Source organism: Moschus berezovskii, chromosome 6 (assembly GCF_049115385.1).
Source record: "Moschus berezovskii isolate FMDL1 chromosome 6, NW_MosBer_1.0, whole genome shotgun sequence".
NCBI classification, from domain to species: domain Eukaryota; kingdom Metazoa; phylum Chordata; class Mammalia; order Artiodactyla; family Moschidae; genus Moschus; species Moschus berezovskii.
The window spans coordinates 42,773,405-42,801,186 of NC_142465.1; the positions used below are offsets into that span (position 1 = coordinate 42,773,405).

Below are 27,782 nucleotides of genomic sequence, written 5' to 3' on the forward strand. Positions count from 1 at the left end.
CAATAAATGCTGGAGAGGATGTGGAGAGAAAGGAACCCTCTTACACTGTTGGTGGGAATGCAAACTAGTACAGCCACTATGGAGAACAGTGTGGAGATTCCTCAAAAAACTGGAAATAGAACTGCCATATGATCCAGCAATCGCACTCCTGGACATACACACTGAGGAAACCAGAATTGAAAGAGACACATGTACTCCAATGTTCATTGCAGCACTGTTTATAATAGCCAGGACATGGAAGCAACCTAGATGTCCATCTGCAGACGAATGGATAAGAAAGCTTTGGTACATATACACAATGGAGTATTATTCAGCCATTAAAAAGAATACATTTGAATCAGTTCTAATGAGGTGGATGAAACTGGAGCCTATTATACAGAGTGAAGTAAGCCAGAAAGAAAAACACCAATACAGCATACTAACGCATATATATGGAATTTAGAAAGATGCAAATGATAATCCTGTATACGAGACAGCAAAAGAGACACAGATGTATAGATCAGTCTTTGGGACTCTGTGGGAAAGGGTGAGGGTGGGATGATTTGGGAGAATGGCATTGAAACACTTATGTTGTCATATGTGAAATGAATCACTAGTTCAGGGTCAATGCATGTTATAGGATGCTCAGGGCTGGCATGCGGGGATGACCCAGAGGGAGGATATAGGGAGGAGGGAGGTGGGAGGGGGGTTCAGGAGGGGGAACTTATGTAAACCCGGGGCAAATTCATGTCAAAGTATGGCAAAACCAACCAATATAATATTGTAAAATAATTTGCCTCCAATAAAAAATAAATTAATTACAAAAAAAAAAAGAAAACTGGAGATATCAAGGGACTATTTCATGCAAGGATGGGCACAAAACACAACAGAAATGGTAAGGATCTAACAGAGGCAGAAGAGCTTAAGCAGAGGTGGCAAAAATACACAGAAGAACTATGCAAAAAAGATCTTAATGAAACATATAACCATGATGGTGTGCTCACTGACCTACAGCCAGACTCCTGGAGTGTGAAGTCAAGTGGCCCTTAGGAAGTATTACCATGAACAAAGCTAGTGGAGATGATGGAATCCCATCAGAGCAATTTAAAATCCTAAATGATAATGCTGTGCTGCACTCAATATGTTAGCAAATTTGGAAAACTGAGCAGTGGCCACAGGACTGGAAAAAGTCAGTTTTCATTCCAATCTCAAAGCAGGGCAGTGCCAAAGTGTTCAAACTACTGCACGATTGCACTCATTTTGCCTCTTGATGAAAGTGAAAGAGGAGAGTGAAAAGGTTGGCTTGAAGCTCAACATTCAGAAAACAAAGATCATGGCATCTGGTCCCATCACTTCATGGGAAATAGATGGAAAAACAGTGGAAACAGTGTCAGACTTTATTTTTGGGGGCTCCAAAATCACTGCGGATGCTGATTGCAGCCATGAAATTAAAAGACGCTTGCTCCTTGGAAGGAAAGTTATGACCAACCTTGATAGGATAGTAAAAAGCAGAGACATTACTTTGCCAACAAAGGTCCGTCTAGTCAAGGCTATGGTTTTTCCCGTGGTCATGTATGGATGTGAGAGTTGGACTGTGAAGAAAGCTGATCACCAAAGAATTGATGCTTTTGAACTGTGGTGTTGGAGAAGACTCTTGAGAGTCCCTTGGACTGCAAGGAGATCCAACCAGTCCATTCTAAAGGAGATCAATCCTGGGTGTTCATTGGAAGGACTGATGCTAAAGCCGAAACTCCAATACTTTGGCCACCTCATGCGACGAGTTGACTCACTGGAAAAGACTCTGATGCTGGGAAAGGTTGGGGTCGGGAGGAGAAGGGGACGACCAAGAATGAGATGGCTGGATGGCATCACTGACTCGATGGACATGAGTTTGGGTCAACTCCGGGAGTTGGTGATGGACAGGGAGGCCTGGCGTGCTGTGATTCATGGGGTCACGGAGAGTCGGACACTACTGAGCGACTGAACTGAACTGAACTGAAGGTGATGCTCAAAGTCCTTCAAGCTAGGCTTCAATAGTATGTGTACCAAGAACTTCCAGATGTACAAGGTGGCTTTAGAAAAGGCAGAGAAACCAGGGATCAAATTCCCTACATCCACTGAATCATAGGAAAAGCAAGAGAATTCCAGAAAAACATCTACCTCTGATTCACTGACTACACTGAAGCCTTTGACTGTCTGTGGACCACAATTTTCCACAAATTGTGGAAAATTCTTAAAGAGATGGGAATACCTGACCATCTTACCTGTCTCCTGAGAAACCTAAAAGTGGGTCAGAAGCAACAGCAGAGCCTTACGTGGAAAAACTGACTGGTTCGAAACTGGGAAAGGAGTACTTCAAGATTGTATATTGTCACCCAGCTTATTTAACTTATATGCAAAGTACATCATGCAAAATGCTAGGTTGGATGAGTCACAAGCTGGAATCAACATGGCCAGAAAAAAAATTAACAACCTCAGATATGTAGATGATACCACTCTGATGGAAGAAAGCAAAGAGGAACTAATGAGCCTCTTGATGAAAATGAAAGAGGAGTAAAAAAGTTGGCTTGAAACTCAACATTCAAAAAATTAAGATTATGGCATCCAGTCCCATTACTTCACGGCAAATAGATGGAGAAACAATGGACACAGTGGCAGATTTGTTTTCCCGGGCTCAAAGATCACTGCAGATGGTGACTGCAGCCATGAAATTAGAAGATGTTTGCTCCTTGGAAGGAAACCTATGACAAACCTAGACAGTGTATTAAAAAGCAAAGACATCATTTCATCAACAAAGGTCCGTACAGTCAAAGCTATGGTTTTTCCAGTAGCCATGTATGAATATGAGGGCTGGACCATAAAGAATGCTGAGCACGATATCCTCCTGTCAAACTATTTATGCTTTGATTCCACAGGTAAGGCATTAGAGCAAGATCTCTCTAGTCACCTTCCAGTATTAAGTATACTCAGGATAAACAGCTTTTCCTCCTTCCCAAATGCATTCATTTCACTCTTTATATTCATTCAATAACTGATTTGACAGCAAACCATGGTGAGCAATTAGGTCACATTCGGGCCTTTGCACTGGCAATTCCCCATCTAGAGTGTTTTTCTCCAGGTATTTGCATGGCTAACCCTCAATGTCACTTCCAAAGTCTTCTTAATGTCATTTTCTACCAGATTCCCCTAATTTTGCTATTTTTTTTTCATAGCACTAATCATCTAAGATACTAGATAACCCTGATGTATGTTACTGGTCCCTTGCTACTAGGAATACGAACTATATGAACTACATTGTTAATTTATTAATATTAAGCACCTAGAACAATCCATACAATGTATGTGTTCAGTATCCATGGAAAATATCTGTTAATGCTGGTAACATGCCCTCTTTAGATAAATGATTCCCACATCTCCACTTCCTTTCAAGAGGATATCTCACAGCACCTCCAATTCAGTATGCTTTCACACTACTCAGAAACCTGCTTCATCTCCTGTCTTCCCCATTTTAGTCAGTGACACCATATCGGATAACCAAAGGTCCAAATCAGAAACCTGAGTCACACAAGCACCAAACCTTATAGTATCTCAGTTAACTAAAGCCAATTATTTCTATCATCTCAATATATAAGGCACATGTGTCTCCATTTCCCTATCCCAGCTATCAATGTCTTTGTTCATATCCTTTTAATCTAGTCATTGGACCCCCCAACAGTAAAACACTGGTCTCCTTGCTTCTGATGTCACCTCCTACACTCAACAACTATAGCAAGAGTGTTCTCATAAGACAACTAGTTTAAAAATCTCTTAGTGACTCCCCATTTCCTAAGAATGAAGTCTCCGCCTAAACTTGAAAAAGGCTTATTTTTTACTTTTTTCCTATCTCTCCAATTTCACCTCCTACCAATTCCCAATCTCCAGAACCTCCAGACATACCAAACTACATTTTGTTCTGCAAGTATGCCACTATTTCTCATCACCCTATCATGGCAAGCCTTTCTCCTGCCTAGAATATCTTTCTTTTTTTTTTTCATATAATTGACAAGTTTATTATCAAGAAACTTCAGGTTTTTTAAAAGACTGCATTGGCTTTACAAGACTGAAAGATGATCATCCAAGACAGGACAAACATAAACAAGGATAATTAAAATATTAAATACTATCTAAATTAAAAGACCCTAATTCAAATTGCTAATTATACTCTTTGTGTCTTGTTAGACGCAGCTGTACAGTTACCCTTCATGAAATTCACCTCACCAACTTATGAAGACTACAAAGCCTCACGACAAACTCAATTATATAATTTACAGTAATCAATGAGTTTTTGCAGTTAATCATGCACTATTACAGAAAGCCCCAACTCTTCTGTACAGGGATTTGTTTCTTTAAAATGTATCTCAAGCATCTTTTAAAGTGCGAGCTACAAGTATGCTATATTCTTAAAGAAAAAAGCTTCCTAAGGAAGTATGAGACAGTGATACAACACTGTCGAGTGGTTATATAACTAACCGAAGAATCCCAGCAGCACCCGGCTAACTCTGTTTTAGTGTGGCAGTCTTCTCCTTCGTAGTTGACATCTCAGCTCTTCCTACACTACCAGCCGAACATGTATTCCATTGCTTTGGATACAAGACTTTCATCTTTTTTTGGTGTTTGCCTGTCAGAAATCACCTGATAGTCACTAATAGAAGCTTTGTATGCTGTAGCAAGGTCTCATGGTAGAAATCCGAGGAGTACTTCCAGGTTGGGTTGGGGTGCCTAAGGTTTTGATTGGCGGTGTAAAGGCAAGAGATGGAGATGATAAAGCACACCTGTCACTGTTTTCCATGACGCTTTTATCTATACACTGTTTTACACCAATCATGATAGATTCTCCAAAAATTCTTCCATCTTTGCTTAAGGCTTTCCGGGCCTGCAGTTTAGATTGATAACGAATATGCATCCGATTTCCTGTGTTAGACATCACATGTTTTAAGATATTCCCATATTGTGCAAACTGTAATATATAGGAAGCAGATGCCTAAAGAAACCCGAATACAGTCACCCAAGTGTCATCAAGGTGATCTTCAGATGTCAGAGAATCTCCTTGAGTATAAAAAGGATCCAACTGGGCAGGAGATAATGCTGTCCTTCAGGGCTGACCAATGTTTGCTGGACTAAACATACTTTGCCCTGTTCCAGGAGTAGTTGTCACAACTCCAACAAGAGGACTCTGCATTACTGAAATGTTTGCCTGTCTTCTTGAAGTTAAAGGTGTTGATCCAAGTTCTGGGCTGGAAATGTCATCATACATACTTCTAACTGGCAGAGCTCCACTTTTATCTTTATGAGCTGGTACAACTGGCTGTGGTGGTGATCCACCTGCAAGTAAAGGTGATCTCATTTCCATTACTCCTATGGAAGGGCCACTAACTGATCGAGGTTGTGGAGTCACTGGAGCTGGCAAATCCCCTATTAAAAATCCAGGTAAGAATTGGGCATTAACCCCTGGCTTTGGAGACATGGGTGAACCCAGCATCATTGGTTCAGATCCGAACGTGGGCGCCTGGGGTTCCACGGCAAAGGTTGCCATCACAGCAGCGGTGGCACTCACCCCCAGACCTTCCTGATTTTCAAAAATGGCGGAAACTCCTCTTTCTTAAACTTATCTGCCTTAACTCTCTACTCTTCCTTCAGGATTCAGCTAAAATGTAAGATTTTCTTATATTCTCCAGAAAGAGTGAAGTTTCTTCTTCAGACCTCTTAAAGCACCCTGCTATATTAGTACTATATAGCATAGTATTCAATTTACTTTCCTTCTTCTCCTCCCTCCCAAACTAAACACCACTGCAAAGGCAATGACTGTGTACCTCTCTTACTTCTGTTGTTTAGTAGAGTAAAGGTACTTATTAAATACAGGCCAAATAAACATATTATTCATATGACCACTACATGAGCTATTCTGGAGAACCTAAATATTGGTTTTTTACCTTTTGATTATTCAGAAAACTTCCAATGAGCACTATTAGACTGAGTCTTATCACATGCTCATGACACTAATGCCACTTCATTTTTGAGCAAATGGTACCAATGAGAATCCTTTAGTTCCAGCACCTAAAGCAGTGATTCTCAACCCTGTCTTCACATGAGGATCATCTAGAGAGCTTCAAAAAATACTATTACTTAGATCTTATTCTCTAAAATCCCTATATAGTTGCCTGGGACACTTTTTTAAAATCTTAAACTTATTTCACCTTAGGATGTGATCCACTGACGTTAAAGCAAGGTAAACATATTCCTGATATTCTAAATTAAAATAAGTTTTTAATTGTCGGCCTGAGCCTAAAAATTACATAATACTATTTCTACTTGAAAATGTTTAAAATTCCAGACATCTAAAACAAAAATAAATTTTAGAATATAAAGTGTATGAGGAAAATAAAAACATCGGATGTCAACTAAAATGGTCAAAATAAAGCAAAGAATCCACAGAAATTAATCACTGTTCTGTGCTCAGAGAGAGATAAGTATAGGCAATGACAGTTTAAAAAAGCCAAGAAAATTCAAATATAATCAAATATAACATCACTTAAATGTGGATGAACAACAGTAAATGGAAGAATCCAAGAAAACAGAATGGAAATGTGCCTAAGAAAGATACAAATGATGAGGGCAAAAGATTCTCTTTGCAAAGGAGCGGAAATGAGCCTGCATAGTTACTTAACAAGCTTTCATTTCCTCCCCTGAAATAGATATTATCCCTCCCATTCCAGAAAAAAACACAGAGGCTCTGAAAAGCTCAAATCTCAGAGGCTGAGGGAGCCTAGAATCAGACTCAGGCCTATATGACTTTAAAAGCAAAGCCTTTTCCACCATATCACATTGCTTCACAGAGCAAACAGGCAAGGGCAGAGAGAACAAATTCAAAGGCATTGAATGGCACAACAAAGCAAAAAACTAGACAAGGAGCTCCCTGTAGGCTTTTAAACCTAGAAACAAAGTGAGAGGAAAATGTCATTCCAGAAGATTAACCTGAAACTACACAGGATGGACTGAAGGCGAAGAAGCTAGAGGACAAAAGACCGCTGCTTGCTTCATAGTGAGCACTCTAACTCAGTACTGTTAAAGTGCTGCATTCTCTACTAGCACCACACGTTACTTGACTTTTCACTGTCTTAAGAAAACTTCTTTAAGTATTAAATACTTAGCAGAGAAGGCAATGGCACCCCACTCCAGTACTCCTGCCTGGAAAATCCCATGGGCAGAGGAGCCTGGTAGGCTGCAGTCCATGGGGTCGCAAAGAGTCGGATACAACTGAGCGACTTCACTTTCACTTTTCACTTTCATGCATTGGAGAAGGAAATGGCACCCCACTCCAGTGTTCTTGCCTGGAGAATCCCAGGGATGGGGGAGCCTGGTGGGCTGCCATCTATGGGGTCGCACAGAGTCGGACACGACTGAAGCGACTTAGCAGCAGCAGCAGCAGCAGCTTCTTGACTGTTCATTGTAAGTGAACAAGTAACGGAAATTAATAGGCAAAATTATCAGATGTTTGACTGAGTATATTTTCAAATCTAAACCTCATTTCACATATGGATAAAGGTTACCATCTTAACTGGTCAGCCTCCTTCCTGTCTTTTACCCTTATGACAGACACTCAATTAACCATGCTAAAATTCATAGCTGAAGTCTCCCTAAACAAGAACCCTAATAGCTTATTAATTAACTGTAACAAATCCAAATGTCTCTGCCCTTCTTATGCCCCCCTTCTGTTATTTCACCTAACCTCCATGTTCTCTCCATGCCTTCCTCCTCACCATGTCACAAAGTAATGAACACTGCCCTATAGAGTAAGAACACTTACTTCTCCAACTGGAATACTTCTTTTCGTTCTCTCACGCAATTCCCAAACATCTATCAAGGCCCAGTTCAAAATCTATTATTCCATTTCTGAACCCTACAACACTAAAACAGATTCCAAACCAATGACTAAGAAGCCATATGTGACTTGTTCATCCCAGGTTTCTTTTTTCTTAATAAAACATTATTCCATAGACCACATTTACAAACTAAGAGAAAGTCTCTTTAAGAAACTATTTCCAACTTTCCTTGAAAAGAACTGGATGCTCTGGCCACACTGGGAGCCCACAGTCACATAGCCGAAGCAGCTGTAGCTGAGAAGCAGCTGATGCCTTTTGAAAGATTTTTACATTTTAAAATCAGATGATGACATCAACTACCTGAATTCTGAGACTGTATCTGTAGCAACTGCAATGATTCAAGAAATTCTTGACTGCCCATTAGGCACTAGAGTTACGAAAGTAAACAAGACAAATACAGTTCCTCCTCAAAAGCCTAGCTTAGTAGCAAAGACAAAGAGATAAGCAATCAGGATACATCTGATAAATGCTACCGAAAGGCAAGTAGAGAGCCCTGAGCACATGGCAAGGGTACTTAACTCTGTCTATGGGAGGTTAGGAATACCACGCAGAGAAAGTGACTAAAACTGAGAGTTTTAGCAGATGGAGGAATCAACCAGAAAGGGGCAGGCTTGGGATAAGGAAAATCAAACGTCTCAGAGAAAAAAGAACTTTGCAAAGACACTGACAGAAGAAAAAAGCATTAGAAATTGAAATAAGTTGAATATGTCTAGAGCCCTGAAAGAAAGTGTTAGTTGCTCAGTCGAGGCCGACCCTTAGTGACCCCATGGACTGTAGCCCTCCAGGCTCCTCTGTCCATGGGATTTTCCAGGCAAGAATACTGGCGTGAGTTGCCATTTCCTTCTCCAATGTATGTTCCCCACCCAGGGATCGAACCAGGTTCTCCCACATTGCAGGCAGATTTTTTACCACCTAAGCCAGGGAAGCAAGAGCCATGATCCACCCATAAAGGCGGGGATCAGAGAAAGGGCTCAACTGACAGGACTGGAGGGAAAAAACAAGTATTAGCGTCAGGAGATGTAAGAATATTTCCGTAAAGAGGTTGAATATGTAAGAGTTTGTTAAGCAGAGAAGAAAGGTTTCAGAGAGCACAGTTCCCCTGTTGAGGGATGAAATGTGGGAGGAAAAGGAGGGAGAAGAAGTGATAGCCTAAATAAAGGGAGAGGGAGCGAGCACAAAGCAGCACGGGGATGAGGGTGTAACAGAAGACCAAAAGGGCTTTACATCTCGTGTGGTAACCAAGGATAACAGGGATGTGAAGCATGGCAGTTTTGGCTGGCCACAAGTTTGCCAAAAGAATTAGTCCCAGCGGTCCCCTGGTGGACGCGGAGGCCTTGGGGCCTCTCAAAATTCTGCTGCGCCCTGGCTGGATTGCACTTCCGTCTCTCTAGAAGACATCAGTTTCGGTCTGGATTGATCGAGCAGGCTCCACGAGAGGCTCTGAGTTCCAGGGTGCTGGCACGCAGGCTCCCAGGGAGTGGTTAGAGGGCTGGTCTGCGTGTGCTGGTAGGTAGAAGTATAAACTACCCTACATTATTATCTGGTGTTTCTGTAGGAATGATGGGCCTGTTTACAGCCACTTAGAGAAAAAGCAGTGTTTTTAAAAAGCCCATTACCGATTTATAGGGAGAAAAAAGGTGTCAGGAAGTTTTACAGTTGTCCATACCAATACTCAGGATGAGTCTTTGTGTGAATTCGAGTGTCCCCAAATTGACCTTGTCTCCCCAACGAGACTGACAGATCCTCCAGAAAAAGGCCGCTTTACACTTTCTTTTGTAACTCCTGAAGTGCCTATAACCGATCTGGGCACGTCGAACACATTCAGTAAATTCATCGACTTACTAACTGACCTCGGGCCACCGATGCCACCTAGTTCAGCCCTCTTTTTGCCTATTATGGTGCTAAAGAGAAGCGAACCTGTACCACAGAATCAACACTTTGCTTTATGCCAAACTCCGCTGCGTCGCTTCCCCTCAACCGAAAGGAGCAGAATCCCCTGCACAGTTCAAATTCAGCGGGAGACTCCAGGTCCCACCGCGGAAACGCCCGCCCGCCCGCTCGCTCCCCTCTCCCTGGTGCAGGAGCCCGCGCGTCCGTCCCCATCCACCTCTTGTAAAGGTAAAAAGCGCTCACCGACTCTGGGCCGCCTGGAGATCCCGTAAATGTAGTCGTCCGCTCGTCGCCGCGCTCCCGGGGAGGCACTTCCGGCGCACACTAAGACGTCAGCAAAAGCGCCCGCCCCTAAGCCCACCTCCCGTGTTTGGGTCAAAGGAAAGCCGGGAAGAGGCACGGTAGCTACCTACGCGTCTCCTGCGCCTGACCCCTCCCGGGACCCGTGATGCCGAGGCAGCAGCAAGGAGCGACGAACGGTCGGGGTTGAGCCCCAAGTGAGTTGAGGGCTCGCGCTCTTCTGGCCCTCCCCCCCGGGCCCGCCCCACTTGAAGGTAAACGCCTGCCCCGTTGCGGCCTTTCTCCCTGCGGGCTCCTTTCGAGAACAAGCTTCCGGAAGCATTTTCCCCTCTTTCCTGCCACCCTTTTTATTTCAGGACTTTTAGCTGCCCTCAACCGTTGTCACCAGAACGGCTAACGTTTGAAAAGTTTCAGTTGGAAGCTTTTAAAAAGCCACCTATATCGTGCTAGGTTCCTGAAGTTGTCCCCCAGAACATTCCAATCATCAAGCGATTTTCCTATCATATCGCAAATAAGGATGCCTTAGAATCATTATTTTGCAATTTGTGATCTTCAGTACACTCCACACACGCTTTTTAAATCGAAAATTTGAACTTGGTTGAATCTGATATAATATTCACAGGTGACTTGCTGACTTTGCCATATATGATATGAAAAGGAATTACAGATTTTACTTGTAAACTTAAAAATACATATACAGGCCAGTACCCTTTAGGGCACTGAAGATTATTCAAATGGTAAAATGTATCATTTCATAATTTAGCGATAATATGCAAAATTAGTGATTTGAGAGAACTTTAATTACATCATAATGTGAGGCTAAAATTTCTTCTTAGCACTGCTCCAGGGAAAAATATTAAGACAATCAAAAGGCACCCAACCAAATTAGTGAAAATCAGTGGCTAAGGTTCTTCCTGCCCTCCCAGGCTCTTCCTCACGTGGGTAGGCAAGGTATTAGGCATATCTGAAAACACTTTCTTGCTCTTAGCCTGATGAGAGGTTAAGAGTAGCCTCAGAGTTTTTCCCTCATTTGTTTGAAACTCACCTCTTCATTCATACCATATGCCATCACTGAAAGGGTTAGTGTAAAGAATCTTTTAAGTGGTGTCCGGAGCAAAGCAGTTCCTTAATTCACCCAGCCAAAGGCATTGTTCCTGAGTGAGAGCCGATTCTTAGGTAGGTTAAGGAGTCTCAGGGCTCTCGAAGAGGAGAAAAGGACAAACTTTTTTTTTCTACATTGCTCTGTCTTAGTCATATAAAACTTTTTTTCCTTAAACTCTGAGTTTTTATGACAACAGTCTTTAAGATTAACTTTTTTTAAGCCCAGAGCTAATGCTTACACAACAAAACAATTAAGCTTTTCCTTAAGCTCTATACTAATGATTATGTAACAACAACGTATCTTGTTCAAGGACTTGTTTTTCCTTCTTAACAAGAACCTTCTGACTAATCTTGTCATCTTAAGACATAGGTTGTGGAAGTGGGTCTGGTAGAAGTATATGAGGCTTTGATAAAACTAGCAAGAGGGGCATTCCTCTTCCCCTGTCTGATGTTTATGTCAGCTTTCTCTGCTTTTTCACTGTAATGAAACTTCTGTGACACAAAAGCTCTAAGTGATCAACTCTTGTCCCTGATCACGAAGCTAAATCTTCTTTGGAGATCATGAATCCGACGTCATTCACCATAAACTTATCACTATTACTAAGAAGTAAGAAAAATTGTATAAATTTGTCATTTACCTATAGTATTGGTTTTATTTGGAAGGGAAGCTGCTGCTGCTGTTAAGTCGCTTCAGTCGTGTCTGACTCTCTGCGACCCCATAGGTAGCAGCCCACCAGGCTCCCCCATCCCTGGGATTTTCCAGGCAAGAACACAGGAGTGGGTTGCCATTTCCTTCTCCAGTGCATGAAAGTGAAAAGGGAAAGTGAACTTGCTCAGTCCTGTCCGACTCTTAGCGACCCCATGGATTGCAGCCTACCAGGCTCCTCCGTTCATGGGATTTTCCAGGCAAGAATACTGGAGTGGGGTGCCATTGCCTTCTCCATTGGAAGGGAGAATACCTGTTTTAGATTGCTTCTGGGTTTGTTTGTTTGTTTGTTTTTTAGAAATGAGTGGTGGATTGGCCCCAAGTAAAAGCACAGTGTATGTATCCAATCTGCCCTTTTCCCTGACCAACAATGACTTATATCGGGTAAGTTGCTATATTAGTACTATTATCTACGGAATTTTGTATTTGAGATACAAATATCGCTTAAGCAAGCAGTTCTCTTAGACAATATTCTTACTATATACATTAAAATGCACTTAAATCATTAATACCAAAGATCGCTATTGCAAACATAAGTGAAAAAAATTAGTCACATGTCATTTCCAAAGAAAATTTCCAGTGCTTTATAGAGAATAACAAGTTTGTTGTTTTTTTGTTTTCTTAAAAAAAAAACGCAGACGAGACTACTAGCATAATGAAGCTGATTTTTCCTGCTTGCTTACTTGGCTTTTGAAACTGGTAGTGGGGTGGAGGTTTTGGAGGAAAGAACTGATGGAAGCAAAACAGATCCCTTTCCTAACCCTCCAATTCTGAAAGTATATCTTAATTTAATATGTGGCAAAAACTTAACAGTTTAATAAAGTTTGTTTTCAATTCAGAATAGGGTGATGAAAAGAGAAGAAAAATCCCTTTTCCAACATATTCTTTATCCTCCTTACCTTACAGAGAACAAAATTTCCTGCATTGTCTATTCTGATTGATGGTTGATGGTTGAGATTGATGGCAGATTGGTGGTTGAGAGGTACTTCCAGGGATGACATGAGTCCTATCTTCCAAGCGTGCCCTCTTTTCTCTGCTACTTTGGGTAGATGTTAAGTACAGTAGAGAGATGCTGCATAGGTGATACGTCAGTTCAGTTGCTCAGTCATGTCTGACTCTTTGTGACCCTATGGACTGCAGCACGCGGCCTCCCTGTCCATCACCAACACCTGCAGTTTATCCAAACTCATGTTCATCGAGTTGGTGATACCATCCAACTGTTTCATCCTCTGTCGTCCCCTTCTCCTACCACCTTCAATCTGTCCTAGCATCAGAGTCTTTTCAAATGAGTTGGGTCTTTGCATCAGGTGGCCAAAGCATTGGAGTTTCACTTTCAGCATCAGTCCTTCCAATGAATATTCAAGACTGATTTCCTTTAGGATGGACTGGTTGGATCTCCTTACAGTTCAAGGGACTCTCAAGAGTCTTCTCCAGCTTTTCGAGGGCGGCGACTGAGTCTGTGGAGCCACCCCAAGAGCCGGAGCTGCCATATCCCCTCTTCCACTTCCCGCTGCAAACAACAAAGGTCATTCATACGGTACTAAAAAAAATAAAAAGTCTTCTCCACCACAGTTCAAAAGCATAAATTCTTTGGTGCTCAGCTTTCTTTATGGTCCAACTCTCACATCCATACATGACTACTAGAAAAACCATAGCCTTGACTAGATGGACCTTTGTTGGCAAAGTAATGTCTCCGCTTTTTAATATGCTATCTAGGTTGGTCATAACTTTCCTTCCAAGGAGCAAGCATCTTTTAATTTCATGGCTGCAGTCATCATCTGCAGTGGTTTTGGAGCCCCCAAAAATAAAGTCTTCCACTGTTTCCCCATATGTTTGCCTTGAAGTGATGGGATCAGATGCCATGATCTTAGTTTTCTGAATGTTAAGCTTTCAGCCACCTTTTTCACTCTCCTCTTCACTTTCATCAAGAGGATCTTTTTCACTCTCCTCTTTCACTTTCATCAAGAAATAGAGGTAAACAATAGGAAGGGAAAGACTAAAGATCTCTTCAAGAAAATTAGAGAGACCAAGGGAACATTTCATGCAAAATTGGCTCAATAAAAGACAGAAACGGTATGGTCCTAACAGAAGCAGAAGATATTAAGAAGAGGTGGCAAGAATACACAGAAGAACTGTACAAAATAGACCTTCATGACCCAGATAATCACAGTGGTTTGACCACTCACCTAGAGCCAAACATCCTGGAATGTGAAGTCAAGTGGGCCTTAGGAAACATCGCTATAAACAAAGCTAGTGGAGGTGATAGAATTCCAGTTGAACTGTTTCACATCCAAAAAGATGATGCTGTGAAAGTGCTGCACTCAATATGCCAGCAAATTTGGAAAACTCAGCAGTGGCCACAGGACTGGAAAAGGTCAGTGTTCATTCCAGTCCCAAAGAAAGGCAATGCCAAAGAATACTCAAAACTGCCACACAGTTGCACTCATCTCACACGCTAGTAAAGTCATGCTCAAAATTCTCCAATCCAGGCTTCAGCAATACGTGAACCGTGAACTTCCAGATGTTCAAGCTGGTTTTAGAAAAGGCAGAGGAACCAGAGATCAAATTGCCAACATCTGCTGGATCATTGAAAAAGCAAGAGAATTCCAGAAACATGCCTATTTCTGCTTCATTGCCTATACCAAAGCCTTTGACTGTGTGGATCACAATAAACTGTAGAAAATGCTGAAAGAGATGGGAGTACCAGACCACTTGACCTGCCTCTTGAGAAACCTATATGCAGGTCAGGAAGCAACAGAACTGGACATGGAACAACAGACTGGTTCCAAATGGTAAAAGGTGTACATCAAGGCTGTATATTGTCACCCTGCTTATTTAACTTATATGCAGAGTACAGCATGAGAAACACTGGGCTGGATGAATCACAAGCTGGAATCAAGATTGCTGGGAGAAGTATCAATAACCTCAGATATGCAGATAACACCACCCTTATGGGAGAAAGTGAAGAAGAACTAAAGAGCCTCTTGATGGAAGTGAAAGATTTGATACATAGTACTTGATTAATTAAGACAGCTTGAGTCTCAAAAAACAGAAAACAAACTTTAGTTTCCTTCCTTATATCAGAATAGAGACATTTCTCTCTTTATTGAATACTTACTGTGTCCACAGAACATTGATCCAGGTACTAGGAACACATCAGTGAACAAAAGATGAAAATCTCTTCTGGAACTCACAATACAGCAAGATAGAAAAGCAATTTGAAATATAAAAAATTCGAATGATAGTTGTCAATAATAGATACTAAGTTAATGCTAAGGTGTTCGGTGCTAAGGAGAAAAATAAAACAGGGAAGGACGGTTACTAAATGTTAGTTTAGGGGTGAAATTTTACTTTACGAAGGTGATTTTTGATTAAGACATGAAGGAAGTAAGAGGCAGCTGTGCAGATATCTAAGGGGAACAAGAATTTCAGTCAGTAAATAAAGTGGAGAGAAGAGGGCACTCAGAGGCAAGCACATTCAGGGGTACCTTATAGGACTTGCATAATGGTAAGATAGTGAACAGTGATAAGGACTCCTGAGTGAAGTGAGATGCCATTAGAAAATATATAGAAAACAGTCGTTCATACAGATGGCCAATAGGCACGTGAATGAAAAGATGTAAACATTGATAGTTATTAGAGAAATGAAAATAACTACAATGAAACACCACTTCACACCAGTCAGAATGACCATCATTAAAAAGTCTACAAACAGTAAGTGCTAGAGAGAGTGTAGAAAAAAAGGAACCCTCCTACATCATTGGTGGGAATGTAAATTGGTGTAGCTACTTTGGAAAACAGTATGGAGGTTCCTCAGAAAACTAAAAATAAGAGTTGCCATAGGGATCCCACAATCCCACTGCTGGGCATATATCCAGACAAGACTATAGTTTGAAAAAATACATACACCTTTATGTTCATAGCAGTACTATTCACTGTAGCCAAGACATGGAAATAATCTACATGTCTATCAACAGATAAATAGATGAAGATATGAGGGTGTGTGTGTGGAATATTACTCAACCATAAAAAGGAATAAAATAATGCCATTTGCAGCAATATGGATGACCCTGGAGTTGGTACTGAGTGAAGTAAATCAGGAAGAGAAAGACAAATACCATAAAATATCACTTACACGTAGAATCTAGATATGACACAAATGAACTTAACCTGCAGAACAGAAGCAGACTCAAAGACATAGGGAACAAAATGGTTGCCAAAGGGAAGAAGGGATGGACTGGTAATTTGAAATTAGCAGATATATAGAATGGATAAACAACAAGGTCTTAACTGTACAGCACAGAAAACTATATTCAGTATCCTGTAATAAACTTTAATGGAGAAGAATGTGTGTGTGTGTGTATGTATATATATCACTTTGCTGTATACCATAAACTTAACATTGTGAATCAACTATCCTTTAATAAAGTAATTTTTTTTAAAGAAAGAAAATGAAAAGCAAACCACACACAAAAAAAGAGAAAACTGTCTTTATTGATCTCAAGTATTACTAACACTGAAATCTAGTTATACTGTGTTCCAGGGTTGAAGTGAAAGTTTTAGTCATTCAGTCTTGTCCAACTCTTTGCAACCCCATGGACTATAGCCTTCCAGGTTCCTCTGTCCATGGAATTCTCCAGGCAGGCAAGAATCCTGGAGTGGGTAGCCAGCGATTCCTTTCTTCAGGGGATCTTCCTGACCCAGGGATCAAACCTGGGGCTCCTGTGTTACAAGCGGGTTCTTCATCTGAGGTGCTAGGGAAGCCCCTGGGTTACACAACTTAATTATAGGACTCAAACGTTTATTATTGTTATTTCTTACACATATTAATGTGTCATAAAAGACTCTTCTACAAAGTGTCATATGATAAACAGGAACTATCAGTATATAGATACTGGCTGAAGCAGTAGAAATAGATGAAATTGCCTGGAGTGAAGATGTAGATATAAAAGGGAAGAAAGGGCCAACTGTAAAGTACCACCAACAAATTAGGGTGGGCAGAAGAAGTAGGCTGATGAGAATCGATTTTTTCAATATAGAAGCTTTTTTTATTTTATAAGCAGTCTAAGTAAGGATCTGTCTTCTGACATAGTGATTGCTTGATGGAGTGGGGGGTGGCTAAGTTAGGAACACTGATATTCTGCAACATTGATAATTAAAGCACAAGGTTTCTCTGGAGCTCTGGTGGGGTTGACAGGTGCCATGAATATACTGTAGAAACTGTAGCTATGCAGTGTGTGCGTTCAACCTACAACACATGAAGATTGTTTTTTTTTCCCCACTGTACTCTTTGGTCAGAAATATAAGAATTAAGGTAGATAAATACCTGTGACGCCAATAGACAAAAAAGAGTATCCTTCGAGTCACTAAAAATATATCTTCTATGGCCTGCCTTACTGACTAAAGGCTAAAAATTTTTGTAAACTACAATAAAGAGTCTGGTCAGTATATATAGCCTGAAAACTTAATGTGTTTTTTATGATTTTAAATCAAATTGCAAATCATTATGTGGTCTTTTGTTTCAGATATTTTCCAAGTATGGCAAAGTTGTAAAGTAAGTATATCAGATTCTGAAACTTCATTTAAAAGTCTATCTTAATTTTCTTCTCCGTTATTTTCTTAATGAAAGTAGATTTACTATATTTTTATAAAACAGTTATTTGATATAAAAAAGAATTAAAATACTACTGTTAACATTTTCTGTGTATTTAATTTTTTAATATACATAAATATCTATAGACAAGTTTTAAAAGACTCAATTGTATGCATGCAATTTTGTTGTATTTTTTTAACTTGATATAATAGCTTTCCATGTACTATATAGATACATCCTTGTATTTAATGATTTCATGGTAATCCTTTATGTTATTATTTACTTAAATAATGTAATTTTATACCGTATTATTAAGAACTAAAACTGATTCTTTTATCCAATATAAGATATAAAAGCTCAGATTAAATATAAATATCAGGTAGTAGAAGGTATGTTAGCAAGTATACTATAAATGGATTATTATTTGTCAAACAATGTAAAAACAAACACCATTGACTCTAGAACTGTGCAGGGTTAATGAAAAACAAGATAATGTTACTCTATCTTATAAGTAATATATCTTTTAGTATAAATTTAAAGTCATATTTAAAATCCCAGGAATTTAGAGCATATTTATCTTGACTAGTTGTTTTTCTTTAGCTTTTGATAAATCAGTATTACACCGTTGAAGTTCATCTGCATCCTGAATTTAACATCTTTTAAAATTACTTCTCCGTTAAAAAAAATCATCAGAAATACTACTAGGTCAATTTTGAGGTCTTCAGAATTTCAAACAGTGATCATTATCAATCAGAACACTAATAATAATGATATGAAACAATGAGCACATGCTAGGCATTGTTCTAATGTGTGTGTGTGTGTGGGTGTGCTCAGTCATGTCAGACTCTTTTGCGACCCCATGGACTAGCCCACCAGGCTCCTCTCTCCATGGAATTTTCCAGGCAAGAATAATGGAGTGGGTTGCCATTTCCTATCCCAAGGGATCTTCCCAACCCAGGGATTCAACCCACGTCTCCTACGTCTCCTGCATTGGCAGGTGAATTCTTTACCACTGTGCCACCTGGGAAGCCTTATTGTACTAATATCTTTACATAAATTATCTCATTAAAGTCTCACAACTATGTTTTAAGGTAAACACTGCTATTATCCTGATATTATAATTGACAAAACTGAAGCCTGTAAACCTAAAATCATATTGCCAGTTAGCAGTGAAGACAAGGTTTGATTCCAGCCTATTCCTTTACCTTCTCATTACCTTTTCTTGATTTTTCCCTGTTAGAATCACTGAATGAATTTCCATATCAATATATAATTGTTAGCCATGAGAATGCTATGAAGTTAGACACAGAGTTATAAGCACCCATAAGCAGGGAAGACATGATCTAGTCTAGAGAGTCAGAGTAGCTTTACAAAGTCAGTATCCTTTGAGTTGAAACCTAGAGGCTGAATACAGTAGGTAAAAAGAATGAGAAGAACATTTCAGGTAGCGGGAATGTTTATGCAAAGGCCCTCAAAGACCCTCTGGCAAGAGAAAATAAAGTGAGATCAAGAAACAGCCAGAGTGACTGAGATGAGTGAGCAAGAGGGGAAAAGCACAAGATGAGTCCAGAAGTAGGTTCCTCTGAGAGTTCCAGGACTCTGTTCAATAATTTTAACCGAAGGAGTGACATGATATGAATTTTTAGAAGCTTGTTCCATCCAACTTCAGTGTAGAGACTGGATTGGAGGGGAACGTGAGCAGATGCAGGGAGACCAATCAAAAGATAAAACAGTAGCATTGAGAAGAAATCTGGACTAAAATGATACAGGTGGAGAGGTAGAAACTGGTCAGATTTGACAGAGATCATTAGGCAGAAGAATGGGTAATACTTAGTGATATACTTATTTTGTATACAGTGGTTGGGTGAATGAGAAGGAGATGTTCCAGATGACACCCAGGTTTCCCAGAATAGTGTCTACTTCACTGTATGTGCTTAAATGAGTACATCACCTACCTTATATCAGGGGGTGGTGCCACTGTCTACCTTTTCTCCCATGACAGAGACATGGGAATAAATCCTAGGTTTGTCCTTTCAAATCCTTGATATAATTACTTTTGTGTTATCATAGAAGGTAATTCTGTCAAAATAATGTATTTTCATTGGCTTATAGGTCTCGTTCCACCTGTAGACTGTCAGTTTTTTCCTGAGGGTAAAAACCTTGTCCTGCCAGTGCTTAGTACTTATGCTTGTGGCTAATGGAAGGACTGAATGGCCTCATGAACAAACAAATGGATACATGCTTTTGAGAAACTATTTTCTCAGTCAAAATAGGTGAGCTGAAAGGAACATTTTATAGATAAAGCTTAAAGAGGTAGCTTGAAAATTAATAAAGTGAAAATTTCATCACATATATCCAAACATAAAGACTTGTCATTACTGCAAAAAAAAAAAATAACTTTAATGGGGAAGATGAGGCAGTGTTTATACAGATTTCAGCAGAAACAAGCAATTAAAGAAATTTAAGAACTGATACGTTCTGAACCCTGAAGAATGAGTAAAATTTTATGGGCAAAAATCGAGAATTTAACGAGGATGGAAGCCATGTGAACAGAGGCACCAGTTTAGGGGTAAGTTCAGGCCATGCTCCATAAACACTGAGTGCCTTCTTGTGGCTGAACCGTATAGTGTGCGAGTGAGGAGCAGTGAAAGATGAGGGAGATGGGAGCCATAATAAAGGTTATTGATTGCTGGACCAAAGAAGAGGCAGTGTGAAGAACCAAAAACTTAAGCGGGGGAATGAGTGATTTAATTTATTCCTTAAGTAGAAGACTCTTTCGCTAGCATATGAGCAGGAATTAACATCAAGGGAACCAGCAAGAATAGACTGTGGAAACAGTAATGCCACTATGGACAAGGAAAAGCAGTGGGGATAGAAAAGAGAGGACAGAAGAGAGAGATCACTGATAGAGGATGGTTTCAAAAGCTAACACTTCCAAAATTGTACTTTCAAAAAATTAACTTATGACTTTAACTGACCTCCAGAAACATTATGAGTTTTTTAAAAGTTAAAGCAACGTCTTACTTCACACTTTTTTTAAAATGGGTTACAAACTTTGTTATGTTCAGTAACTGGTGTGTCTTTGCAGAAAATTAGTCTAAACTTGAGCTTCATCGAGTGCTTGACTTCTTTCCTTCTAAACCCAATGAATAAACAAACACATGCTGCCTTTGAGAAAGTAAACCATTTTAGTTGCCCATTTTTTCCCTAAGTTGTTCTAACTTATTTTTTTAATGGAATAAGACATCTCTTTTCTTAATATAGAGGTATCTTTTTATCAATTTCATTCCAGAGACTATAGGTACCTAAAAACCCAAACCTAAATAAAATACAATTTAATATGTGAAATGTAATATTAAATAAAATTTCTGTTTGTTTATTCATTCATATCCTCTTGTCTGTTTTCCTGTTAATTTAGTTTTTAGAAAATTATTAAGCTTTGTCTTAAATAATGTCTCTTTTTTGCTACTTGGAAATAATCTCAAATTTATAAGTCACAAAAATAGTACAAAGAACATCAAAATATCCCTTACCCAGATTCACTTATTGTTAACATTTTATTCCATTTATTTTATCATTTGTACTCTCTCCCCAATGTGTGTTCATGTATGGGTATATATATGTGTGTGTGTGTATATGTATATATATGTTTGTGTGTATATATATGGCTTCCCAGGTTGGAGCAGTGGTAGAGAACCCACCTGCCAGTACAGAAGATGCAGGAGACTCAGGTTTGATCCCTAAGTCAGGAAGATCGCCTGAAATAGGAAATGACAACCCCCTCCAGTATTCTTGCCTGGAAAATTCCATGGAGAGAGGAGCCAGGCATGCTATGGTCCATGGGGTCACAAAACGTCAGACACAATCAAGCACACATATATGTGCCTATATGTGTGTGTCTTTATGTGTATACATACACACGAACACTGTTTTTGTGAGTCATTTGAGGGTGTTATAAACGTCACCCTTTACTCCTAAATATAGTACTTCATTGTGTATTTCCTAAAAATATATTAGGGTTATATATTATATACCACAGCACAGTTAACCAAACTCATAAATTTATCCTGATGCAGTACTTTTGTTGAATCAGTTGTCCGTGTTCCAGTTTTGTCAATTGACCTAATAATATCCCACATAGAATTTTTCACCTGTAGTGCAGAATCCAGTCTAGAGTTAGGTGTTGACTTTTACTGTCATATCTTTTTAGCCTCCTTTAGTCTGACACGTTTATAAGTAATACAGCTCTAACCCATGTGTTTTCCTGATGTTGCCTCTTGATTATATGGGGGTTATATAGGCTTGGCAGGTATACTGTGTAGATGATGTATTCTCAAGGTGTCACTCGGAATTCATACAGCATCCATCTATCTCATTCAGTTCAGTTTAGTTCAGTCGCTCAGTCGTGTCCGACTCTTTGCGACCCCGTGGACTGTAGCCTACCAGGCTTCTCCGTTCATGGGATTCTCCAGGCAAGAATACTGGAGTGGGTTACCATTTCCTTCTCCAGGGGATCTTCCCGACCCAGGGATCGAACCCGGGTCTCCCGCATTGGAGGCAGACGCTTTAACCTCTGAGCCACCAGGGAAGCCCTCTATCTCATTAGTGATGCTAATTTTGATCACACAGTCAAGGTTTAACCAACTTCTCCGCTGTATAATTATTTTTCCCTTTTGCAACTAATAAGCAATCAATGGGAGACAGTTAAGACAATGCAAACATCTTGTTCCATATAAAAATTTCATTTGAGACAGCCTTTGTTGATAATTCATGCCTGACCCAGTCTTTACCATCACCATCGTTAAAATCACCATCTTTAAAATCACCATCGTTTCAAATGGTGATTTTCTAGCCCTCCCTATACATTCACCAGTCATCCCCTGGCATTGTGCTATAAGCAGTAGCCCGCCTTTCTCCCCCATTTATTTATTTATTTATTATCATCATGGACTTAAGAATTCCTTTCTTATGTGGTTTGTAATTCATTACTGTATTTAATTATTTTGGTATTCAGATTGTCCTAGATTTGGCCAGTGGGCTCTCCCTTCAGCTGGCTTCTCTGTTCTTGTGCCATGCCCCATCATTACTTTTTTTTCAAGTGCTTCCTTTCTGGCATAACAAGATGTTCCAAGTTCATCTTGTACATAGCCTCTCCCAGACTTCAAATCAGCCATTTCTCCAAAGAGCCCTGTTGAATATTGTTTCTTAAAATGTATTTAATGACATATGATGAGCAAAGGCCAACAGGACTAGGGATGGTTGAAGGATGAGGAGAAAGCACGCTCTGTACTCTTTTCACTATCCATGCCATTTAGGTACTTTGGGTAGTATGACTGAGAAGCACAGAACTGGAGATTCTTTAAAATAATATTAAGAATATAGTTTTATTCTAAAACCAGGAAAAAATTTTTGAATAAATCACTTTACTTTTTGTGCAGAAAAAGAATACCTCAGTTTTGTTTTTTCCTGCAGAGAGTCAGTAGAGAAGAGAAATTACGCTTAATCTTCAAGATTCCATTGTTTTTGTAATCTCTACTTCATCGTCAACTTCTGATTAATGTTGATTTATCAGATACTCCTAATCATAGCTGCGTTCACTTGTGTATCACAGTTTCTCATTTCAAGAATTTATTCATATGTTTTATTTATTGCTGCCTCATTTTTAACTGGCTATTTGTTTATGCTTTAAGGGTTACTATAATGAAAGATAAAGATACCAGGAGGAGTAAAGGGGTTGCTTTTATTTTATTTTTGGATAAAGACTCTGCACAGAACTGTACCAGGGCAATAAACAACAAACAGGTAAGCCATTCATTCCCAGCAAGGTTTTTAACCAAAAGTCTGTGTTCAAACCAGTCTAAAAATGTGGCGATGCAGTGGATGGTCGAGTCGGTGGATATCAGTAGTTCCTGGGGGTATTTTACTTATAGGAGAGAGGTCAAAACTGTACTGGGTTCCCAAAACACTGGTAGAATATAAGGAATAAAAATCTATTTCTACAGGAAAGAATTTGTCACACGTACATGGGCATTTGCTAAAATAATATAAAAAAATAAAATAGAATTGAAAACTTGAGGAAATGGGATCCAATAACAGTAGTTTTAGGTTTCAATGAGATAACATCCTTCTGCATTTACATTTTTCTCTGATCTAGTTATTTGGTAGAGTGATAAAAGCAAGCATTGCTATTGACAATGGGAGAGCAGCTGAGTTCATCCGAAGACGTAACTACTTTGATAAATCTAAGTGTTATGAATGTGGGGTGAGTATACCTAAAGCAATATAATTTTCCATTATTTACTTGAAGGTGTTTTTCACATCAGTGTTTTATTTGTGTTCTCCAGAACTTCTGGAAGGCTAAAATCGAGTTATAAAAGTTTCACTTTGGGAATGTTGACTCGTTTAAGTAAATTCAGTTGAAATATAGTATGATGTAAAGACAGTCTGAGTTGGGTAGTCTAGAGTGGTATTTTCTCTGCTTTCTAAATGTTTGAAAGTTGTTAGATTATAAAGTGTTAAGACTAATTACTTACATTATTGTCTGAAAGATTTTAGTGACCCATAAATTTTTGCATTTCTATAGTATTTTGACAGTGATTATGTATCACAGATCAGTAAAAACACTGTCATATGACCTATCCTCTATGGGATATTGTTTTGAAAAGTTTTCCCACCTATTGGTACTGCTAATAGTTCAGGAGCTGAACTATACCCAGATTTTCTTACCTTATTCTCATCATCTATTAATATTGTATCCTTTTAAACTTCGGGTGATTAGGAGACATACATAGCCGCAGAGCAGTTTTACACAAGGCCCATAATGATATCAAGGGAATTTCAGTCTGGGTCTCATTGCTGTTTCTAAAATGTCTCCATACATATGATCCAGAGGTTGATGGGGAGCTTTTACTGAAGGGAAAATTACTGAGAGACATTGTTCTGGCTACACGATTATATGGAAAATAGAAGGAAATGGTTTTTGGAGTTCTTTCTCCAGTGCCACTCACTCCCCCTCAAAAATATTTACATATACAGACAGGTAAGTGAGTGGATAGATAGACGGAAATAGAGAGTGAGCAAGGTCCTGGGTAAGTTCTGTCAAATTTTGTGATTCTAACACCTAAGTTAATGTTTCAAAAACTGTGTTCCAGACTCCTAAGTTTTGTTTAAAAAAAAAGGAAGAGAGGGTGGAGTTATTATGGTCAGATAGATGAGTTATATATTCACAGTAGATATTATCCGAGAACTTCTGGGTAAATCTGTTAATCTCTTTTGGTTTATGGGTCCATAAATGTGTTATGTTATACTTTGTACGTTATAGTTTTCTTAAAATTCTTCCGCATCCCAAATCTGTTTATTTTAGCCTGGTTTTTTCCCAAAGCTGTTGAATTGTTAAACCCCTTTTTTTGTGTGGGATATATTAACAGTTTTTGATATATCATTATTCCAGAACACTTTGCAAAATGGTTCTCTAAGTGCATCCTCTCAGCAGTTCCTTAATAATAACACCTTTTGGGTTCAGCCATGTCCCCAGGTATAAAAAGTACACAGTTGGTTTGATGCTTTATAAAATATACTTGAAAAACATGATTAATTTTCTCTTCTGCTGTTTTAATCCTGGCTCAGTCTCTCCCCACACCCTCATTCTCACATAAATCTTCTTAAAGTTATTTTGGTAAGCTAATAATACAGATTCATTGTCTTCTTTTACAACTCAGACAATGTTATGTCTCATTTTAATGTTACAGCTAGTCCAGCACTATCAAATACAAATATATGCAAGCTACAAATGTAATTTTAAATGTTCTAATAGGCACATTAAAAAATAATAAATGGGGTTAAAAATTAAATATATTTTATTTAATTCAAAATATTATTAATTGAGAGAAAAAGTGAGGAAGACTTTAAATTTTCCATGTGTTTTTAAAAGAGATTGTTAACATCTTTGAAGTTAGGAGTGGTTTTGTCCCCATTTTATCATACTAACTTAAAATTTTTACATTTAAGGTAGATGATCCGTTTAAATTTTGAATTTTTATATCCTGAATCTTGACATTTAATCTTAAGGAACCACCAAGTTTCTGTTAATAATCCATAATGTATATATTTTCTTACTTTGTGTTACTAACACAAATGTTCTGTTTCTTCCTTTCCTCCTTAATGGGAAACAAAAGGAAAGTGGACACTTAAGCTATGCCTGTCCTAAAAATATGCTTGGAGAACGTGAACCTCCAAAGAAGAAAGAGAAAAAGAAAAAAAAGAAAGTTCCTGAGCCAGAAGAAGAAATGTATGTATATCCACTCTCACCGAATACATTAAGTATATCCTGTCTTTTTACTTGTCTTTTTACTATTGAGTGCATTTTGATTTTTTTAATAATTTAGTGAAGAATTAGAAGAAAGTGAAGATGAAGGGGAAGATCCTGCTCTTGACAGCCTCAGTCAGGCCATAGCTTTCCAGGTATTCAGTAGTTCTTTTTCATTTTTTTTTTTAATTTATTTTATTGGAGGCAAATTACCTTACATTAATATATTGGTTGGTTTTGCCATACACTGACATGAATCCGCCCCGGGTGTACATGTGTTCCCTTTCTTGAACCCCACTCCCACCTCCCTCTTCCCCATATCCTCCCTCTCAGTAGTTCTTTTTCAAAGGCACCTGCCATAGCTCCCTTGAGTTAATAGTTTTTTATTCCTTGCTTGCTTTATTAATCATCTCCTCATGACATCCTCTGTCTTTCCCCTTTGCCCCTAAACTGTAGGAGATAGGCTCTTTTTTTAAGATCTTTAGAATAGTGTGATGGAAAAGTTCCTATTGGTTCTTTCTAGATTTTAATGGCCCTACAACACTTTTAATATCATAATCTGTTTTCAGTATAGAATTGAACAGAACTATTTGATTAAAATGAGTTTATCCCCCAACAGAAAAGATTTTATTATTTCAAAGATACTGTTTTAAAAGAAGCTTCATTTTAAAACAAAACCAAAAACATTTTTGATCGTTAAAAGTCCTAATACAAGTATATGAAACATTTTTTGAAGAAAATGTATAACTTCCTGATTTTATATAACCAGTTATTTTGTTTTAATGTAGTTGATAAATTATAAATGCATACATCAATTCATTTTTCCTTTTAGTTAATTAATTCAGTATTTTATGTAATGTAGCCACGTCCAACAGCAGTGGCAAGTAAGCTTCATTTTATATGCCTGTTAATTAATGGAAATTGCCCAGACTAATTCTGAGTAGCATGGTAAGACTGGGAGAAAACTTGGGGGTAGGAGAAATAATATTATATTATTAATATTAAGCAGATTCCTGATTTTTGTTTTGTTTATTTTACAAATAACCTTTCCAGCAAGCCAAAATTGAAGAAGAGCAAAAAAGATGGAAACCCAGTTCAGGAGGTCCTTCCACGTCAGATGATTCAAGACGCCCAAGGATCAAGAAAAGCACATACTTCAGTGATGAGGAGGAACTCAGTGATTAAAAATATATATGTTATGTAAATAGTATTAAATTTTTTTTTAAGTCTTGGAGTACCAAGTTCCCTTGGGACTAAAAATTACTTTTAGAATTTGAACACAAGAACACTTAGTACCATATACTTTTTTACTTTAGATAGTTGATAGGAAATGGTAATTTTATAGTATCATGTTTATCTTGCATCAAGATTTGCTAATAATTATTAATCTTGAAAACAGTTCATTTGAATAACAAAGAAAATGTGATACTATCATAACAATTCTATCCCAAGAAGAAAGTCAAGTCGCTCAGTCCTGTCTGATTCTTTGTGACCCCATGGATTCTACAGTCTCATGGAATTCTCCAGGCCAGAAATATTGGAGTGGGTAGCCTTTCCCTTCTCCAGGGTATCTTCCCAACCCAGGGATCGAACCCAACTCTCCCGCATTGCAAGCATATTCTTTACCAGCTGAACCAGAAAGGAAGATAGTAAAAAGATTTGAGAAGTTCATTATAAAAGTTTATTCATGATTGGTTTATATAAGAACTTTTGAAATAAATTTCATCTTTAAAATAAAAACTTCATAAAGACTGTGGAAAGATTGGAGTGATTTATTGTTATTCATGTTAATAAAGTTTTCTCAAGAGAACTTTATTTTTAAATGTAGGTGTTCTGTTATTTTACTTCTTTTAGCTTTATCCCTATCTGGATACATTGCAGTCACCCATTATAAAGTAAAGTAGCTCTCAGAAGCTTGTAACCAAACAGCAGTAATTTGTCCTGCCTTTGGCATCAAGTTCCATTCCTCAGGAGCAGCCAGCCAGTTTC

The 27,782-nt window shown here is 38.7% G+C and overlaps 2 protein-coding genes and 1 pseudogene across 17 annotated transcripts in view; 1 reads left to right on the plus strand and 2 right to left on the minus strand.

Moving 5' to 3' along the window:
* PPHLN1 (periphilin 1) overlaps window positions 1-10,141 on the minus strand; it is a 172,138-nt gene extending 161,997 nt beyond the window's left edge. For 4 of the 12 annotated variants that reach the window (XM_055394587.2, XM_055394584.2, XM_055394583.2 and 1 more), the window contains exon 1: window positions 10,032-10,141. The gene's annotated coding sequence lies outside the window, so the exon portion shown is untranslated. The remainder of the gene's footprint in view (window positions 1-10,031) is intronic. The other 8 variants (XM_055394582.2, XM_055394581.2, XM_055394580.2 and 5 more) reach the window with 4 other exon arrangements.
* On the minus strand, window positions 539-7,256 carry LOC129535880 (nucleoporin NUP35 pseudogene; annotated as a pseudogene).
* An 8-nt stretch (window positions 10,142-10,149) lies between the features above and the next one.
* ZCRB1 (zinc finger CCHC-type and RNA binding motif containing 1) lies at window positions 10,150-27,553 on the plus strand. 5 transcript variants are annotated; one of them, XM_055394590.2, is made up of 8 exons: window positions 10,150-10,342; window positions 12,194-12,279; window positions 17,421-17,449; window positions 23,179-23,290; window positions 23,643-23,750; window positions 25,663-25,775; window positions 25,873-25,940; window positions 26,839-27,553. In XM_055394590.2, exons 2-8 carry the CDS (start codon window positions 12,196-12,198, stop codon window positions 26,976-26,978), a joined length of 654 nt encoding a protein of 217 aa, XP_055250565.1. In that variant the 5' UTR covers window positions 10,150-10,342; window positions 12,194-12,195; the 3' UTR covers window positions 26,979-27,553. The 5 variants fall into 5 exon arrangements, with proteins under 5 accessions (XP_055250565.1, XP_055250568.1, XP_088693094.1 ...); XM_055394591.2 differs by having other exon boundaries at window positions 10,159-10,285; XM_055394593.2 differs by lacking the exon at window positions 12,194-12,279 and having other exon boundaries at window positions 10,151-10,342.
* The last annotated feature ends 229 nt before the right edge of the window (window positions 27,554-27,782 follow it).